Below are 20,038 nucleotides of genomic sequence, written 5' to 3'. Positions count from 1 at the left end.
AGGAGGTGAAGATATAAAAAGGATAGGAGGTAAAAGGAGACCAAAGCAGTTAACCAGATACGGTCTGAGTCATTTACTCTTTTCACCATGGTGTCTTAGTTTGTACTTCAATCCTGTAAACAGATGTTTAACATGGAGCCTTTTCTCTGGCTATTTTGAGAAAGAGAGGAAATTGCTTTCTGAGCCAATTTGAGAGGAGTTAGTTACACTTATCCACAGGCAGGATGAGATTCCTTCCAGCCTTTGAATTCTTGATGCAGCATATTTTTCTTTCTAAATGCCTTGGGTATGATGCCTTATAGCTACAATACCCTGCCTATCTCCACCTGTAGTAAATACCATTTGTTATCACAAAAGAGACTAATAGACTAAAATACACAGTGTTTCATTACTACTGTGTGGCTATGTCTTCCTTCTTATATCCAGGACAAAGCATTCTCTCCTTTGGCAGTCTCATTCACACCTACAGATTCAACTACCCCCCCCCCCCGCCCCCATATAAATGACTCCCCAGTCTTAATCTCCATCTCTGACTTCTCTTCCAAGTTCCAGATATGCATGTCCTCCCTCAGTACACCTCCCCCAAGATGTCCCAGCAGCACCTCAGGAATAACGTATACCAGACTGAAGTTTCTGTATGAAAATGTTCCTCCTTTTCACTTTACTATTTCAGGGGCACCACCATTCACATGACCTTTCAAGTTTGTGACCTTGAAGTTATCTATCTCTTCCATCTCCTTTACCTCAATTCCCAGAAAAACCTCTTGAACTTGCTTCCCAACTATTCCCGTTACTAACACCCTCACACAAACTTCTATTATCAGTCACCTGGACTATATTTCATTAGTTTCCTAACAGGGCTCCATAACTCTATACCTCCTTCCTCTAATCCAACCTTTATATCACTGTCAAATATTTTCATTATGCATCAATCCTATCACATCATGTCCCTTTAAAAATCTTCAGTGGATCCCCTTTGCCTATTGGATAAAGTTTCTATGCTTGACATTCAAGGCTCTAACAACTTACCTTTTTGTCATTTTGTCAAATTACTGCCTTTTCAATAGGACTTTGCTTGTTCCTTTCCATTGTATTTAGAGATTAAAGTTATCCATGTACGTCTCTTTTCCTTCTGGCAGAATATAGGCATAGTGAAAACAGAACATCTTACATAAACTCTGAATTTCCTCCAGTGCCTACCATAGTGCCATTTTAATAGCAGGCACTTAATAAATGTTCATTAGATTTAAATTTGAATTTGAAAGGCTCTCTACTATACCTGGATATTTCACTCCAAATTGATTTTAGTAACATCAGTCTTCCAGGTTCCTAGATCAACTTTCTTTTTCTTCTACATGCTGTGACATTATAATTCAGCATTGACTGAAAGCTCAGTGTAATAATGGAGAGATGTATAGGAAAATGATTGTGTTCTTAGACACTCTTCTTGAATATATTCAGTTGTGGAATTAATCATTCAACAAATACTTATTGAGTGTCTACTAAGGAACTATATATCTTTATATAATTCATAAGGTTATAGGATGTTAGATCTTAAAAGGGCTTCCATTTAACAAATGAAGCAAATGAAGCTAGTAGGCTATACAAGTGAAAAATAGCATATCTGGGATTTGAACCCAGGTCTTCTGACTCCAAATCCATTGCTCTTTCTTCATAAAGAGTGATCTTACTTTTAACAAACTATAGGATTTTTACAGTGGTAGTTTCTAAACATGGCAATTTAGAATTATTATAACCTGTTCCTTTCTAACAAAAGTTAGAATGGAAGAAAATTACTTAGAGACAAGATTAAAAGACCAATCAATTGCTCAGCAATAGCTCTTTGGTGGTGAAAAACCCTTCCCCAGAGGCAGCTCTAAATCTAGGATCATAACACAAAGACTCACTCTCTTAAGGCCATTGTTAAAAGACAAATTATATCCATCAAGAAGAATGACTCTGTGTGTGTGTGCGCGCATGCATGCGTGTGTGTGCATGTGTGTGTGCGTGTGTGTGGATGTGTGTGTGTGTGTGTGTGATGAACTGAAGAAAAATCATTGTCAAAAGGAGCCTTATTAGACGTAATAGTTCCAGGAGAATTTTACCACCCAAGTTGATAGAGGAAGGAAATGTCCAAGGTTCTGAAATTGGTTACCATCTGTCCATCTGTGCATAAATGTTACTTTCCCTAAAGTTCTTTGAATTTTTTATAATGATGAAGAATTTTTAAAATAACAATCGCAAGTATGAGAAGTTGCCTTTCTTTAAAGAAGACATTGTTCTGTGGGGGAAATAGCTGTTGGAACTTGGAGGGTTTTGTGTAATTAGTTGACCTACTTAATATATTAGTTAATATATTTTGAGTATGACTGATTTGGAAAGCATTCTGAACTTGAAATTGTGTCTTTTGCTTTTTACTCTCAAAGAACACAATTTCAGGTTTTTACTTCTCAATAAACACGGTGGACTAGCTTTTGTATATGTGTCTGGTACATATTAAGTGTTTAATAATTGCTCATTAGTTTATATTTAGCCATAAGCATATCAGTCCCCAGTCACAGATTCAATTGAAACTTCTCAAGGAATACAAATCATATCCAAAGAAGAAGTATTTATTCCAATGGCACTATTTAATCAAAAACAAATATTAAGCATTTACTATGTACCATGCACTGTGCTAAGTGCTAGTAATACAAAGTAAAAAGAAAAAATCCTTCCCTCAAACAAATTATATTTTAATAGGGGAGACAATATATACATAAATTCTCATCAACCAACAGGGTCAAAATCAAATTGGTATTTGGCTCCTTGAAAGCTGACACTGTGTCTCCCACAACTTTGTATTATACATGGTGTCTATAGTGTAGTACATAGCATACATTAAATAAATTCTTGCTTGATGAATTAATAGAAAGTTTTTCAAAGTGGAAAGTGGGGGCAGTTAGGTAGCACAGTGGACAGAGCACTGACCCTGGAGTCAGGAGAACCTGAGTTCAAATCCAGCCTCAGACATGTAATTACTGCCTGTATAACCCTGAGCAAGTCACTTAATCCTGATTGCCTCCCAAACATAAAAAAGTGGAAGGTGTCAGTTATCTATATAGGTATTGTGTGTGCCTATACAGTACTACAAGTAATAGTATGATAGCAAAGTCACAAAAGATGAATCACCAGTCACACAATTCTATTGCTAGGTCTTCAGAGGCAAAATGAAATAAAACTTTGGGACAATTACTTAGATAGTTGACTGTGCATAATGACACGAGGAAACAAATTACAAGCCTAGTTGTAAAAGGGTATTTCAAGTACCCAAACATCTGCTGTAGCTCTTTGCCAAAAGTAGAGCACATGGCAAAGTCTTGCCTTATCTTACTGACAATTTCCCTCTTAAAAAGGTGGAGGAAGTGATAAATGAACTACTACTTTGAACTGTTTCTGAAATAGAAATAATGAGAACCTTGAGAATGATCCCTCTGTCTTAGAGAAGGGATAGCCTGATGCATGTAATAGGTTTAAGAAAAGTAGATTGTAAAGAGCTCACAGAAAGGGTAGTTAGGACCACATGGTATAAAACTCCCTCCCCCAAAAAATAGCCCAAAAAGGATAATTAGGAGACTTTGATGGCAAGCACAAATACTTCTGATGAAGAAGAAAACAGAGAAAGATTATAGGATTTGAGAATCTAACAAGGCTGTAGACATCATCTAATCCATCTCTCTCCCTTTATAGATGAGGAAACTAAGCACCCAGAGAAATCAAATGATCTGCCTAGTGTCAGACATCTAATAAGTGGTATAGCCAGAACTATAATGTTGGGATGTGTCTCATACCATCAGGTGTGTGCTAGTAAATATTTAACAACTAGCTCTTCTGAAAAAAGTACACGACACACATTTAAGTTTAATATGAATTACTAACACTTTCACTATCACCTTCTTACACCTATTTAATCAACAAAACAATAAGTCAAATCCTGATTTGTAGCATTTTCAATTTCTGAGGTATAAATTTTCACAATGAAAACCTAATAATTAGTTTATGAACTGACTTTGGTATACCAGTATATGTGTGTGTGTGTATATATATATATATATATATATATATATATATATATATATATATATATATATATATATATATATATATATGCATGTATATATACCACATACAATGAAATGTAGTGGAAAGAAAACAAAAAACAATACCGAACACTATGTAATTATAATAACCAACTTTGTTCCAGAGAAGAGTGAGAAATGTACCTCCTTCCCTTATTTATAAAGGTACAGGAAATATTAATGTTGCTGTTCAGTTGTGTCCAACTCTTCATGACCCTATTTATAGTTTTCTTGGCAAAGATACTGTAGTGGTTTGCTATTTCCTTCACCAACTCATTTTACAGATGAGAAAACTGAGGCAAGCAGAGGTTGTGAGTTGCCCAGAGTCACATAGCTAGTGTCTGAAGCCAAATTTAAACTCAAAAAGAGGGGTCTTCTTGATTCCAAGGTCAGTATTTTATCTGCTACCCACACCTAGCAGCCTGAAAATGGTTTAACATATATAAATATATAAAACATATCTAAAGTGCTTTGTAAACCATACTGCAACATGTTGTGTTGTTCAATTATATCTAATTCTTTGTGACCCCATTTGAGGTTTTTTTGGCAAACAGTCTGGAGTGGTTTGCCATTTCCTTCAAATAATTTTACAGATGAGAAAACTGAGGCAAAGAGGATTAAGTGACTTGCCCAGCAGGGTCACAGATCCAGTAAGTGTCTGTGCTCAGACAAAGACGCTGTAGTTTGTGGATCTGAGTTCAGGTTTTCCTAATTCCACAGTAGATGCTCTATTCACTGTGCCACCTAGCCAAATATGAGTGCACAGTATTGCTAATACTGTCAGCCTTGGTTAAAGTATTGGTTGATTCTATAGAACTGCTTTTTTCCATTTCTTTTTAATTCTTTACTACAAGGAAAAGCTTGTAGGGTAGGGAAATGGGAGGGATATATTCAGAAATGAAGGCGTTATAAAAGTAAAAGATAGCTATAATTATTTTAAAAGAATAAATTTAGTGTAGATAAATGTAGACACACTTAAGTTCACATATTCATTTGCGCACATACTGGTTGAGGATGGTAGTATGGTATGGCAATAGTTTGGTTGGTTTTTTTTTTTTTTCCAGAAAAAAGGATAAGGTTTTTAGTGCACTGTAAGTACAAAATAAGACAATAATATAACATAGTAGCCAAAGAAACTAATGCAATCCTGGGCTTTGTTAAGAGCTGTTTAACGATTTTAAAAGGTCTTTTTTTAAATACAGGCACAATATCCAGAGCAAAGGAGCTTGGTCCTATTGTGCCCTTCCCTGATCAGATCATGTCTAAACTATTATGTCCAGTAAGCTCTATAAGGCCTTCCCACCTCTCCCTTTGGTGAGTTCTTCCTGGGGTCTCCATTTTGAAAAAGGGCACATTCATTCATCTCCTGGACCTATTCCAGGTTCAGGACATCAAAACCATTCTCTCCCATGCTCCCATCATAAAACAGGATCAAGACAACACAAATTAAATTGATGGACACCACTCCCTCTCCCTGCTTCCTTTTGTATATTTTCTTTCCCCATCTGAATGTAAGTACCTTGAGGGCAGGGACTACCATTCTTTTTGCTTATATGTATAATATTCCCATCACATAGTGCCTGGTGCATTCTAAGCACTTAATAAATATTTGTTTCCTTCCTTTGGTTCTGGGCATTTTAGGAAAAACACTGAAAAACTGAAGCACATCAAGAGGAAAATGATCAGAATAATGGGAGGCATGGAAACCATGCTCTACAGGGATACAGTTGAAGGAAATGGTGATGTTTGGTCTGGAGAAGAGAAAGACAAGTATTTGAAGGGCTATCATGTGGAAGAGAGACAAGACTTGCTCTGTTTGTTCCCAGAGGCTCTAAGTAGGATGGATGGGAGAAAATTACAGAGGGAAATTTTAGCTCAGCATAAAAGGAAATGTTTTAATGATGAGAGTGATCCACAAGTGAAAAAGGTTTTGTTGGAAGGTAAGTTCCCCCTCACTGAAGGATGATCACTTTGGGGGATGTTATAGAAATAATTGACTTCTTTTCTTACATTTTTTATTTTATGTTTAATTTATGGAATAGAACAAGCATTTCCATAACACAGTGAGATTTAAAAAATGAAATTACTTCTGAAATCCATTCCAAGGCTGATATTCTGACTTTGTGGATCATTTTCAGACTGCAAACAAAAGACAAAATATGACTAAAAGGAAATTAAAGGTTAAGTTAGTGAGGAAATATCAAGAGAGTACCTGACAATTATAACTGAGTATGTCTGCTACTCTGGATAAATTATGCCACCGAGAAATCATGCAGCCCTTTTCATAGCAAAGACCACATCACAATGGAAAGAGTATTGGATCACTGGCAGGATTTAAGCAGAAATAGGTGGCTACTTGTTGGAGACGTTGTAGAAAAGATTTCAGGTAAGCTTGGCATCATGGTACACACCTGTATTTCCTGCTACTGGGTAGCTGAGGCTGAGGCCAGTGGATTGATTGAGTTTAGGAGTCCTGAGGTACAATAGGATAAAGCTAGTCAGGTATTTCTAGTAAGTCTGGCACCAATATGATGAGCCCTAGGGAGCCAGAGGGCCATCAGGCTTTTTAAGATGCAGAAAAAGGTCAAAGCTTCAGTCAAAATCAATCAGCAGTGAGGTTAGGCCACCGGTGGCAAATGCAGGTCTAGAGTAGGTGACCTGAAGTTTCTTCCTACTCTCAGATTCTACGTCCTATGATTCTAGGTCATTGAGACATACTTATGTATATGGTCTGATTATTTGCTAATTGTCCTAGCCTACTGTTTTACTTTATCATGAAGAGCAACTCACCACATGAACTCATACAGACTTACTTTGATGATTCTAACCAAATTCAATCGAACAGGATGGCTCAATCTTGTGATCTTTAAGCTCTAAATTCAAAATAGAGTTTTGCAGCTAAGGATCATTCTGCGGCTAAGGATCCCACTGGAACAACTCCCATGAATTCTACCATAGCTCTTTGTTCAGCTGCTGCTGTGACAATCGAGCCAGCTGCCGGAGAGATGGAGAGTGAAATAGGCAGTCCTTCCTATTTCCAGGGGAGACTGGACATTTCAAGGCCTCCATTAAACGTGAAAATTCTCCTCTCCTGCCTTGGAATTCGAGAGTATCCACTGACACATGTGCAATTGTGCTGTGGAGGTAGGAATCCAAGTTAGTACATATGTGTGAATTATTAGTGTTTAGTGTTAATATAATGATAATTATAGTAAAAGAATTTGGGGGTGGAGTGGGAAAATGGGCTTTTTTTTGTGTAGGAAAATCTCAGTGAAGGAAATCCTTCATGCTTTTGCACTGGCTCTCTCCTATGCCTGGAATTTACTCTCTCCTTCCTTACTACTGCCTCAAAGAGTTGCTTTTATTTCCTTTAAGAGTCATTTCAAGTGCTACCTTCTATATGATTCTTTTCCTGATCTCCCTGACTACTATTGCCCTCCATCCCATAGTACATTATATTTAACTACTTTGTATTAATTTACTTTAAGTTTATGATATATACATGTATGCATATACATAAGATATATACAATATACAAGTGTATATGTACATATGTGATATATTGTTTATATATGCAAATATAATTTATATATTATACATGTATATATATACAACTGTTTTATATATCTACATATGCATATATCTATATACTGTTTATATACATATATATGTATATACATATGTGTATATAAATTGTCTCTCCCATTATAATGTTAGCATCTTGCGAGAAGGGATTGTTTCATTCTTTATACTTGTATCATTTGTTTTACTACTGCCTAGCACAGTACCTGGCACATAGTAGGTGCTTCATATATGGATGGATTCTGCCTGTCCAGATCAGCACTTGCTCTGCTAATAACCTTAGAGAGTTGGGGATGGGGAGGAGGCATTGAGATGTTAAATGGCTTTTCCAGGGGATTTAGGAAGTAGAATGTGAAGCTAGTTCCTTTAAGTCCCCACTTCACCATGGCATTCTACCTCTTTTACTTTTAACATTCTGTCAAGGTTCAATACACAGCTGGATCCTGACCAGTGTGAATAATGAATCCTGGGAAGTGGTCACATTATTTGAATTTGCATTACATATTTCCATTGGGCTGGAATCAATCACCATATTTTACATAATTACAACTTCAAATAGTGTGAATTCAAATACATGCAACCACTTCAGGGGATTCATTATTTGCACTCTTAGTATAGGCAAAGTTTTCCTACAAAGAATATAATTAAGAAAAATGGGAAACAAATATGCATCTACCATGTTTTATTTGAATTTCATCTTTATTCTATGTTCCTCCCTCAAAATACTACTCATACCAAGGACAATAGACAGCATATATAGTGGAAGTCAGAAGACCTGGACTGTCATTTTAGTTTCTGCCCCTAATACATTATGTTACCTGGGGTGAGGCGCACTAATTCTTCCTGGATTTTCTTATCTGTAAAATAACATCATTGCACTAGAGGGTCTTAGATCACAGGAATCATCTTTATAAACCTCATGGCATTATGCAAATCCCTTATAAGCTAGAAGGACCTCAAAAGCCTTATCTATAAGTCAAATCCCCTTATTTTACAGATCAGGAAACTGAGGCCCCCAAAAGCTAAATGCCTTGTCCAAGGTCACACGGTCAGCAAGTGTCAGAGACTGGATTTGAATGCAGGACTTCTGATTCTAGTTTGTTGTTATTATTGAGTCATTTTAAATCATATTTGATTCTCCTTTGGGGACTTTCTCAGCAAAGATACTGGGACGCTTTGACATTTCCTTTGCCTCATTTTTACAGATGAGGAAAGTGAGGTATACAGAGTTAAATGACTTGCACAGAGTCACACAGCTAGTGAGTACCTGAGACCAGATTTGAACTCAGGTCCTCGTGGCTGCAGGCCAGTGTTCTATCCACCGTGCCATGTGACTGACCCTCTGATTCTAACGACAATGCTCTTTCCACTATACTACATTGCTATTACTTCAAAGATGAGAAGACTGAGGGCCAGAGATATTGTCACACAGGGGGAGAAGAACAGAAGGATTTGGACTAGATGAGATTCCCTTAGAGATTCCCATTATGCAGTTGTTTAACTTTCTAATGTTATTTTGCCATGCTCTAACCTTATAATTTCTTTTAATTTAGTTACATCACCAGTGACTTTGGAGATCATGTATTCTTTGTGATCTTGGATATTTTATTTTCTTTTGAAGGAAGAAAAGGGAATTTAGTGAAAAGACATGGTTCCTCAAAGAATAATTATATAAACACATATATTTGTGTGTATACTCACAGTATGCAACTGTAAAGAATGAAGACTGATGTTTCACCGATGGCTTATGGGAATGTCAAACTGTTACGTAATCACATAACACACATGTGCATACACACATGGATTTGCCCAGAGGCACACATACCTGACTGTACCTTTAATGAGATTATAACCTCCACAGATGCAGAGATCACACCTTTCCTGTTTTTGCATTCCCACACCCTCCACTTAGCAGGCATTCACAAAATGTTTATTCATTCAGTGACTTACAAAACTATAGTAACATGACATTTACAACCTTGAAAATTAGACATCATACCTCTGGTTGCTCTGTTTATTTGACTCTCTGAGTTGACCCAGAAAGAGTCATTTTAAACAAAATGATAGACCCTCTCACGGATTTATGTCCTATATCAGATACAAAGTCTTTCTGTTGGAACAAAATTTTCCTTCTCCTGGAAATTCTCGTTAGTTCAGCTTCTCTTCTTTAAGATAATTTCTCAAAGCTGTTCCCTTATTAAAGATTTGTTCAACGTGGATTTTCAAAGGTAGGTAATGATTTGGAATTTAAAAGCTAGCATCTTCATGTTAACAGTCTGGCTTGATGCTAGTTCATTGCTTTTCTTATTCACAGATAGCTTAAACATATTGTCACAATAATGGCTGCTAATTACCTTCTCCTGAAGAAGCTTCCAGGTGTTGGAGTTTGAGTCCGGTGTCTAATCTCTGAGGTTTTGAATAAAGAAATAAATAGCAAAGGACACAGACGCTGATGACAAAGGCAAGTAAAACAAGTGCAGCAATTCCCAGTCCAATCAAGGCACCAATGCTGGGGGAGGGGAGAAAACAAGCATATAACATGTGCTGGATTGAAACAGACAGAAAGCATTTGGTCTGAATACCAGGAGGGCTAATGTGTCATCTTATCATACCACACCGTACCATACCATACCATACCATGCCATGCCATGCCATGCCATATCACATCATGTCACATAATATCATATCTCATGTCATACCATGTCATGTGATATATTACTTTTCATAGCATGCACTATCATATCACACCATGTCATATCACATTATATCATATCATATAATACCATTTCATATCATATGCTACTTACCATACCATGTCATATCATACCATGTCATATCACATTATATCATATCATGTAATACCACACCAAGTCATACCATACAAACTATATTATATCATGCCATGTCATATCACATTACATCACATTATGTGTATATACACATATATTTTGTATATTACATTAATTTATCTAGTAACTGGTTTTTCTCCCCAGGCGATAAACTCAAGATAATGCAACCTCCCACAGGGCAGGACCTATTTCTCCTTCTGTGCTTTGTATCTCCATTGCCTAACATAGGACCTGGCAAAAAGTATGTGCTTAACTGATCTCCATAATCCCCTTCCTTGAGCCTGGTACTCCCAAATTTCTCCAAGCAGAATTTTTTCCCCAGATTAATATTCCCTGCCTGGTCTAATGGGTTTCACAAATACTGCAGTGAAGTCCTTGGGAATATACTTCCCATAGATTATCATTTGCTTCAGAAATCAGAAGAGAATAGTTAGAGAAGTAAAAAGGTCAGCAAAAAAAGTCACCATCCCTCCCCCCTGGACCTGTGGCTTCACTGGTGTCAAGGATGCCTAGAGAAAAATGTTCTCCAGCAGTATAGATTGGCAGAGTGGGAAAAGTTCAGGCTCTGGAATCAGAGATTCTGAGTTCAGATTCTAGCTCTAATGCTTTCATTCCTCTGTGACTGGCTCAACAAGTCACTTGCTAACCTTCAGTTTTTTTCATCCATAAAATGGGGGAGGGTTTGACTGGGTGGTTCCTGTGATCTCTTGTGACTCTAGATTTATACTTTTATATTCTTAGAGAGTAGCCTGAGACCATAAGAATTTAAGAAACTTGCTCAAATTTACACTGGTAATTTGTGTCAAAGGTAGGATTTGAACATAGGTATTTCTGACTGAGGCCACCTCTCTAGTAATTATGCCAAGTTGCCACAGTTAAACAAAATGAATAAGAAAATACTTGTTTTCTGTGAAAATGAAGTGCTTCCAGGAGGCAAATATCAACATGAGGATTTCCTTTTGGAGGTAAAATAAGTAAGATAATTTTAGGCCTGGTACAATAGAATCAAAAGATTTGGGTTTGAAGTCTATTTCTCTTCAATACTGCATGATCTCAGCAGGCAAGTCATTTAATCTCTGTCATACTCAGTTCTCTCATCTTTAAGGTGAGGAGGTTGAACTGATCATAGTAGAGTCATTGATGCCTTCTAAGATGCATTTCAGCTCTAAATTTATGATCTTATGGTCTTAAAAAGCAAGACACTTAACTCTACAAAGATAATTTCTTACTTTGACCTCACCAGACACTGATGATGCTATTATTTTGAAGGAAAAAGAAAAGAAGAAAAAAGATCCAGGTAAAGGAAAACAGGAATTGAAGCAGTTAACCTCAAGAATCTTATTTAGCCTGATCTCCCATTTCTGGTCTGTAAAGGCTTAACATTATCTGTGGAATCAAGCACAGACGAATTTTCTCTCAAAAGATCACTTATGTCTACAATTTTAAGGAAAAAAATTATATATATTTACATAGCTTATAGTTTATAGTTTGCTGAAAGTTGTTGTTCAGTTGTTCGGGTCATGTCTGAATCTTCACAATCCTATTTGGTGTTCTCTTAGCAAAGACACTGGAGTGGTTTGCCATTTCTTTCTCCAACTCACATTACAAATAAGGAAACTGAGGTGAACAGAGTTAAGTGACTTACTCAGGGTCACAAAGCTAGTAAGTATCTGAGGCTAAATTTGAACTCAGGAAGAGAATTCTTCCTGATTCCAGACCTGCACTGTATGCACTATGGCACCATTTATACACTTTGACACCATCTAGCTGCCCAGTTTACTGGGTACTAAATTGTAATCACACACTACAGTTAGCCAAGGTGCCATGGTCCCAGATTTTTATAATCAGCCATTTCAGAAATAATACCTGCTTTAACAGGAAGGAAAAGTAGTTCAGTGGTGTCATGATATTAGGAGACACCCTATTTTCCAGAGCTGAGGCCCAGGAAGCAAGCTGTGCCCTGAGCTTGGCATAACAATAATCCTTTGCACTCACTCTCTGGATGAACTCACCCTCTGGCAAAATCCCATATAATTATTGTATTGCTTTGACCATAACTTGGGTGTTCTCTGAGCTCAGATGAGCTCAGACAAGTACCCGTGAAGTCCTGCTATGAATCAAACTTGTCTCATTATTGCTGTTACCCCTCTTTGTTAGGGCTACATCTCACTGTGCAACCATTGGTATAAGTACTGAGATTGCCCCACACTACCTTGGAACCCTCTACTAGGGACCGGGTCCCAGCATGTGTATCTAATCTGCCTCCTTGCTGGTAAGCCATCTCCCTTACTTTGAAATTAGACCTTCTATTTGATCCCTGCCTGTCCTTTCTCTAGCCTCCTCTGTTGGCTTTGATCATCCACAGATTTGAGACTAGTTCTGTCCATTTGACAATGGGAAGAACACTGGTTCTAGAATATGGAAGACCTGAGTTTAAATCCCAACTCTGCTTCCTTCTAGCTGTATAACCTTGGATAAGTTACAGTCACCCTGGATCCCTCATTTGTAAAGTGAGGTTGTTGGACTACATGGCTTCTGAAGGCCCTTGGAGGTCTAGATCTAGGGTCATGAACTTAGGTTCTTTGCATTTGAAGTGGAAAAGGTGAATTGGAAGAAAAGCTATAGGATTTTTAAAGAGAAAAACTCACAAATATACATACTCTACCTTTCTTCTGTAAACTTCTCTTGAGTAGGGATTGTTTCATTCACTGTATTTGGGGTAGGTAGAGTGGATAAAGCAGAGCCTGGAATCAAGAAAATCTGAGTTCAGATCTGAGACACTAGTTAGCTGTGTGACACTTCTCAAGTCACTGTTTGTCTCAGTTTCCTCATTTGTAAAATGGAGATAATAATAGCACTGACCTTCCACTTTTGTTGTGTGTATCAAATGGGATAATAATTTATAAGGCACTTAGCATAGCCTAGCACATAGTATGTGCTATATAAATATTAGCTATTATTATTATAATTCCCAGCATCTAGCTCAACACTTGGTGCACTGAAAACGCTTAATAAATATTTGCTAATTGATTGATTATTATTGATCCAACAGTGAGGATATGCCCAATAACTAGCTGGTGACTGATCCCAAAGTAGCAACTTTGCACTGAAAATGAATGACAAATTACTCCATGATTTTTTTACTGTGGCTGTGGTCATCTGCTGGTTCCTAGTGGGCCATAGCAGTACTTGCTGCTTTCCAGAAAGTCACTTGGCTCAGATTCTTTAGTCTATTAACCCTCAGCTTAGATTTCAATCAGTTCTAGACCTATGTGAGGGAGTAGCTAATTTCATTTTCAGTGTAAATATTTCTTCCTAAAATTGGGCCTTCTGATTGTAGTATCTTTTAGTGTTTAGGGTTATTCTTGTATTTGGGAACACCTCTAGGCACATTTATCTACCCAGAAGTTCTGCTGTTATCACCAAAGGTCAGAAAGATCTGTGATCCTAACTGGGCAAGTTGCTTTGGGCAGTGACCAATCCAGCAACATAGCCACTGAAATGATATCTAATGAATGCAGTCATGACAAATAGCCTAAACAGTGGGAAAAGCTACCTAAAAATGAGAACCAGATCATGAAAAGGTATAAAAAAGTCACATATAACTTTGAAAAACTAAATTAGGTATTCTGGAGGCATAATATTTCTTTCTACATTTGATTATGAACTTTGGCTATTATACATAAAGATCTCCAAAATATTCCATCCATATTTTTCCCTATCACATTTTTTTCCTCCTGACATTACTTTTTCATCACCCTGTTCATTAATGAGTGTAAAGACATTATCTTTATGGGATTCTGATGGGCTACCAGGGCAGCTAGAGTACCAGATCTGGAGTAAGGAATACTTGAGTTTAAATCTGGCCTCAGACACTTACTAGCAGTGTGACCCTAGGTAAGTCACTTAACCCTGTTTGCCTCAGTTTACTCATCTGGAAAATAAGCAGGAGAAGCAAATAGCAAAACACTCCAGTATCTCTGCCAAGAAAACTCCAAATGGGTTCACAAAGAATCAAAGATGATTGAAACAACTATACAACGACAGTGAGCTACCAAGAGTGACCACATAGATTTCCCAAGAAATTTAATCCAATTTAACAATTAAATTAAATACAATTTAACAAGTATTTACTGAATTCCTACCCCATTATTTGTTCTTGTTATCTCCTAAGCCTGGCACTTAGTAGACACTTAATAAATACTTGTTGATTGTAATTTTCACTGCCTCTAGCATCTAGAGATAGTACTTATTGCACAGTGCTGAGCATGGGGTAGGAATTCATCATTGTTGTTTAGTTGTCCATGATCTGCATGTTGAAGAGAGTATATTTCAGGGATTGAGAAGTGGCTATGCAAAAGCATTTATTCACTTTATGTTTATGCTGTATATGTTTTTATGGGTGCTCATTATTTCTCCAACTAGAATATAAGCTCACTGCAAGTAGAGAGAAATAATGAGCACGTATAAAAATATATACAGCATAGACATAAAGTGAATAAAAGCAAATATAAACAAAGTGGTTAAATAAAAGATAGCTTGGGGGAGAAAGTGTTGGGGGGGGGATCAGGGAAGGCTTCACCCAGAAGAAAGTCCATGATCTGCATCTTAAAGAGAGTACATATCAGGGATTGAGAGTTGGCTATGGAAAAGCAAGGAGGCAGGGGATAAGGGAAGGTGACACAGCAGTGCCATGTAGTAATGTCCCACTTCCCTTCCTCTCCTTATGGAGGAGGGTCTGATCTGGGGTCATGCAGGGGCAATCTACAGAACTTCAGTGAGTTGGACCACTTCACTTGCCTCAAGGAAAGCCAGAAGATCAAAGCCAAAAGGAACCTTCCACCCCTCATTCCACGGATGGAGAGACTGAAGCTCAGAGAGACTGGGTGATTTCTCCAAGGTCACACAGAATAGTAGATCTAGGATTTAAACTCAAGTCTTTTGACTTTGAATCTAGCACTCCTTCCACCACACCACCTTGTAAGGGACAGCTATCTTTTCTTTTTCTTACAGCAGCAGTAGAGTCCAGGTACAGGCAACTCTTGGAATAATTTTCCCAAGTCAGATCTAACTTCCTAATGACTTCAAAACTCCAGGTTTACTAACAAATTTATGGATGGATCAATTATACATTTCCCTAAAGAAATCAAAGGTGACAAAAGCATTCTGCTGGATAGGTTCCACTGTATATTGATCAGTACTAGAGGATGTTAGGGAGCTATCCAGTAGCTTTCATGTTTCATGATGAATCATTTCTGTGTGCCACTTGGGAGCTTCTTGGAGACCCCAGTGGTCACAGTATAACTTTTTGTAATATCCAATGTAGGAACACCAAACTTTCTATTTGAAATTTTGCTACCATTAATTCTTATTTCACCAGACCAGCTTTGTGAATGACCCATCTAAGTGCCAAATAATATTGTGCCAGATGTACCAAGCAAAGCACAACTGTTCTGAAGAAATTCATTATATCTAAGCCTAAATCATCATACTGTCTGACTTATTGCCTAAGTAGCAATACCTATTTGAACTTAATTGGAGAGAATACTCCCCTTCTGCAATGTACAAAAATATTAAATGTAAAAATGCAGTTTTATTACTGATAGAAGTAACATTTATCTATTTACTGTGGATTTGGATGGTGCTGCCTCCCAAATCACATAAGGTAGCTGAGAGCAGGGGACCCAACCAGATTGAGGCACATAATCTAAGGTGATACAAAGGATGCTTTTCTTTCCCACAAACCCTGAGGAATATGCATTTTCCCAAATTAATGAACTGTCACATTCCACTAAATGTAAAAATTCTTTAAAGAAAAAAGCACTTCATAAATAAAAGTGATGATCACTTTTTAGTTGTATTTCTTTTAATGGGAAAAGAAAAGAAGCAAATTTCTGACTGAGGTCAGATCATTTGTCCACCATAGGTAAGGCACATTATGTAAAACAAAATTGGAAAACAGGTGGAAGAGGCACACAACTTTCTGCACAATGTTATCCACTTTATCGTAGTAATGTCTAAAGGACTGAACAAAACAAATGACCATTCTGCTGAACTAATCTAAGGGAAGGTGTCAGAACATCTGAAGAAAAGGCAGAAGAGGAGGGAAGGAAAAAGGAGGGAGGGATAAGGATGAAAAGAAAGAAGAAAGGAAAATAGAAAGAAAGGGAAGGACAGAGGATGGAAAAAAGGAAGGGAGAGAGGGACAGAAGCAGGGAAGTAATGAAAAAAGGAAGGGAGGGAGAAAAGAAGAAGAGAAGGAAAGGAGGGAGGAAAAGAGGGAGAGAAGGAACAAAGGAAGGAAGGATAGGAAAAAATGAGCATCTGAAGAAGTAGCTCTTGATTAAAAGGATGGAAATAAAACAGCAAAGCAGTTTGTAGCAATTATCAGCAAATAACTTAATACCTCACCACTTTTCCCATTTTATATATGACTTGATTCTTCCTTACAATGAATATTCTTCCGAATCCCCAGGATGAAAATGGAGAGTAATTGCTCTCCTTGAATTAAGGAGTTTAAATTCAAGTGGCTTTTTCTGCCCCTAAAATGGGTCTGATTCATTTTATGCGGTCAGAAGCAAACGTGGAAAGGGAAGCCCCTACAAAGGATGCATACTCTGTATGTGACGGAGAGAGTGTGCCTTCTCTTGCGCTCTCAATATTCTCAACTTAAAACATAGGCACAGCGGCTCTTTATCAAGAGAAATATTCAGTCCTTTCCTTCTCTAACAGGATATGATTCTCAAGAACTGAACTCTTCACTTTGCCAAATTCCCAGGATAATGAAGAAAGAAAATAATTCTCCCCAGCTCAGTAAGGGGATAATGAGGAGGGGCTAGTCTCGGAATCTTACTGGGCAATGAGAGGAGGCAAATATGGAAGCAATCCAGAAAGTGGAGAGCATGAGGAAGGGGAGAGAAGGGAAAGGGAGGAAGGAAGAGGATGAGTGTATGGGATGGGAAGGGGATCAACATGGGGGAAGATCAGGGTGCAAACGGGAAACAGAAAGAGAATGAAAAGAGGGATGCTGATGAGATGGGGATGACGATAGGGTTTGACTGTGGAATTGGGGACAGGACCTTTGCTCTGAGACCAAAGACTAATATTTCCCAAGGCTGGAGAATTCTCTCTAGGTGTCCACATAAAGCAGCCTGTTTCTTTCCGTTAGTTTCTACAGGTGGCTATCTGGCTTCGGGCTGGGGAAAAGGAACGAAAGAGTGAATGACTGGGTCCCTGGGGGAGGGTGTTGCAAATGCGCTACCATCGGCTGTCCCAGCCACTTCCAGCCTCTCTCTCCCCTCTCCCTCAGCTTCCACGCCCTCACCTGAGGCTCCACATGTAGCTGTACTTGTAGGGGAAGTAGCTGCCCGGCTCACTGCAGCAGTACTTGAGGTCGGCGAAGCCGCAGCAGTACATGAGGGTCGCCCTCTCTCCATGTCTGGGGCACTGGAAGGTCTCCACGAAGGTGTGGTTGAGGCTGTAGTAGCCCGAGCAGATTTGGCTGGTCTCGATCATCTCCACTGAAAGCAGAGACACTGAGATGCTCCCGACTCTGAGCCGTGTACCTTCAAAGCCTGCGCCCACCCCCACCTCAGCCCTACTCCTGCTCTCAATGCCTCCCAATCCCGCCACCCCCTGTACTCGAACTGGCTCTTCTGGTTAGGGCTTCGGCAGCTTACGCGTCTTCCTGCTCCTAGTGCTCCTTCTGCTGCCTCTCCCCACCTGGGGCTTAACTCTGGCGTCTCTCTTTGGCTCCTGGACCGCCTTTATTTTATTTTATTTTAATGTGCGGGCCTGTCACCATGCCCTCATCTTTGAAACTCTCTCTGTCTCTTGCCTTGCTGTTTCTCTCCTCCCTGCTCTTTCCTTCTCTTATCTATTTTATTCTCCAAAGTGATCTTTTTTTCCACTCTTAAAAAGAGACTGAGGATAAAGGAAGGAATCAAGGGACAGACGCTGGGATGCGAGAAAAGACTTTGCAATCTAAACATATAGGACAAAGTTACTATGAGCCCTGGGCTGCTGGAAATTCTAGGAACAATAGAAAGTGTTGGGTCTCTCTCTCCTTCTCCTTCTCCCCCTCCCTCCCTCCCTCCCTCTCTCTCTCTGTCTCTCTCTCTCTGTTTATGTCTCTTTTCCATTTCAAGGATCACCGAAATGTGGGGAGGGGGGATGCCAAAGGCTCTGGGAAGGTAGAGAGGAACTTAATTTGCTAGGTTTCCATTTATTTTTGGACACACTCACCCATAAGTATATATTAAAAAGTCAAGTAACCCATTAAAAATTAAGTACATTTTATTAAATAAATATAACAAATACTTTAAAAACTTCCATATTATAGGAGAAAATGAAAGGAAGGGAAGGAGAGGAAGTGAGGAAAACAAGGAATGAGAATCAGAAATAATTGACAATTATATTATAAATAATATATTTGTATATAAAAGCTTATGTCATTATTAATATCACATGTCTATGTATACAAATCTACATAGATATCTATATTTTCGGGCAGAAGTTTGACATCTTATATAGTATTGAAAAATTTATGAAGTTCTTTACATACATTATCTGGTTTTATCCTCACAATAATCCTGCTAGATTACTGTTATTTTCCTTTTCTCCTTCTACAGATAAGGGAAAGAGAGAGACACACAGAGATAGATAGATAGATAGATAGATAGATAGATAGATAGATAGATAGATGATAGAGAGACAGAGACAGAGACAGAGACACAGAGAGAGACAGAGATAGAGAGACAGAGACAGAGAGACAGAGACAGAATCAGAGACAGAGACAGAGAGAAACAGAGAAACTTGGCAGTGGTAGCAACGTAGCAAGTGCCCAAAGCAGGATTGAAATATAGGTCTTCTTGCCTCCAAGTACAATGCCTAAAGTGTGGAATAATAGGAAGAGCAGGATAAACTGCCCCAGAGGGTGTGGAAAGAGAAAAGAAAGGAGAGAAACTCTGAGAAGAAAAGACATAAAAAGGAGGCCCAGCAGGTTCTAAGAAGTGTTAGGTGTTACTTTTCAGGTTTTTCCTTGTGTCCATCTCTGCCCACTGCAAAAAGAAAATGTCTCCTGATCATCTCTGGCAAGAGATACAAGTCTCCTTACAACACAGCACTAGTCACAGCCAGACTAGGAACCTTCCTTCACTTCCTTATTTCATAGGATCACGTATTTTAAGGTGGAAGGGACCATCTAGTCCAACTCTTTCATTTTACAGATGAAGAAATTGACTTGCTCAAGGAAACTGTGGCAGAGGTGAATTCAAACTCAGAGCCCATGACTTGTTTCAGTTTTCATTTCACTGTAACATGCTGCCTTCCATACACTGCCACTATCCCTACTCTAACAAAAAGTTTGATCTCTGTTAATTATTTCCTGTTAACTATTTATCTTGAATATATCTTACTTTGTACATATTTGTTTGCATGTTGTGTCTCCTATTAAGATCCTAGAGGGCAGGGATTATTTTTTGCCTTTTT

At 38.3% G+C, this 20,038-nt stretch overlaps 1 protein-coding gene across 1 annotated transcript in view; it reads right to left on the bottom strand.

The window, feature by feature from the left end:
* The window catches only part of SHISAL2B (shisa like 2B), a 31,888-nt gene extending 13,616 nt beyond the window's left edge, over window positions 1–18,272 (bottom strand). The window contains exons 1-3 of the mRNA XM_072605067.1: window positions 18,229–18,272; window positions 17,874–18,069; window positions 10,055–10,209 (exon numbers count right to left, since the gene is read on the bottom strand). Coding sequence (XP_072461168.1) covers window positions 10,055–10,209; window positions 17,874–18,064 — 346 coding nt within the window. The 5' untranslated portion in view covers window positions 18,065–18,069; window positions 18,229–18,272. The remainder of the gene's footprint in view (window positions 1–10,054; window positions 10,210–17,873; window positions 18,070–18,228) is intronic.
* Window positions 18,273–20,038: the final 1,766 nt, after the last annotated feature.

The sequence above is a fragment of the Notamacropus eugenii genome, chromosome 4, assembly GCF_028372415.1.
Source record: "Notamacropus eugenii isolate mMacEug1 chromosome 4, mMacEug1.pri_v2, whole genome shotgun sequence".
In the NCBI taxonomy this organism is placed as follows: Eukaryota; Metazoa; Chordata; class Mammalia; order Diprotodontia; family Macropodidae; genus Notamacropus; species Notamacropus eugenii.
Note: the sequence above shows the minus strand (reverse complement) of the source record. Positions and strands in the feature narration are given on the sequence as shown.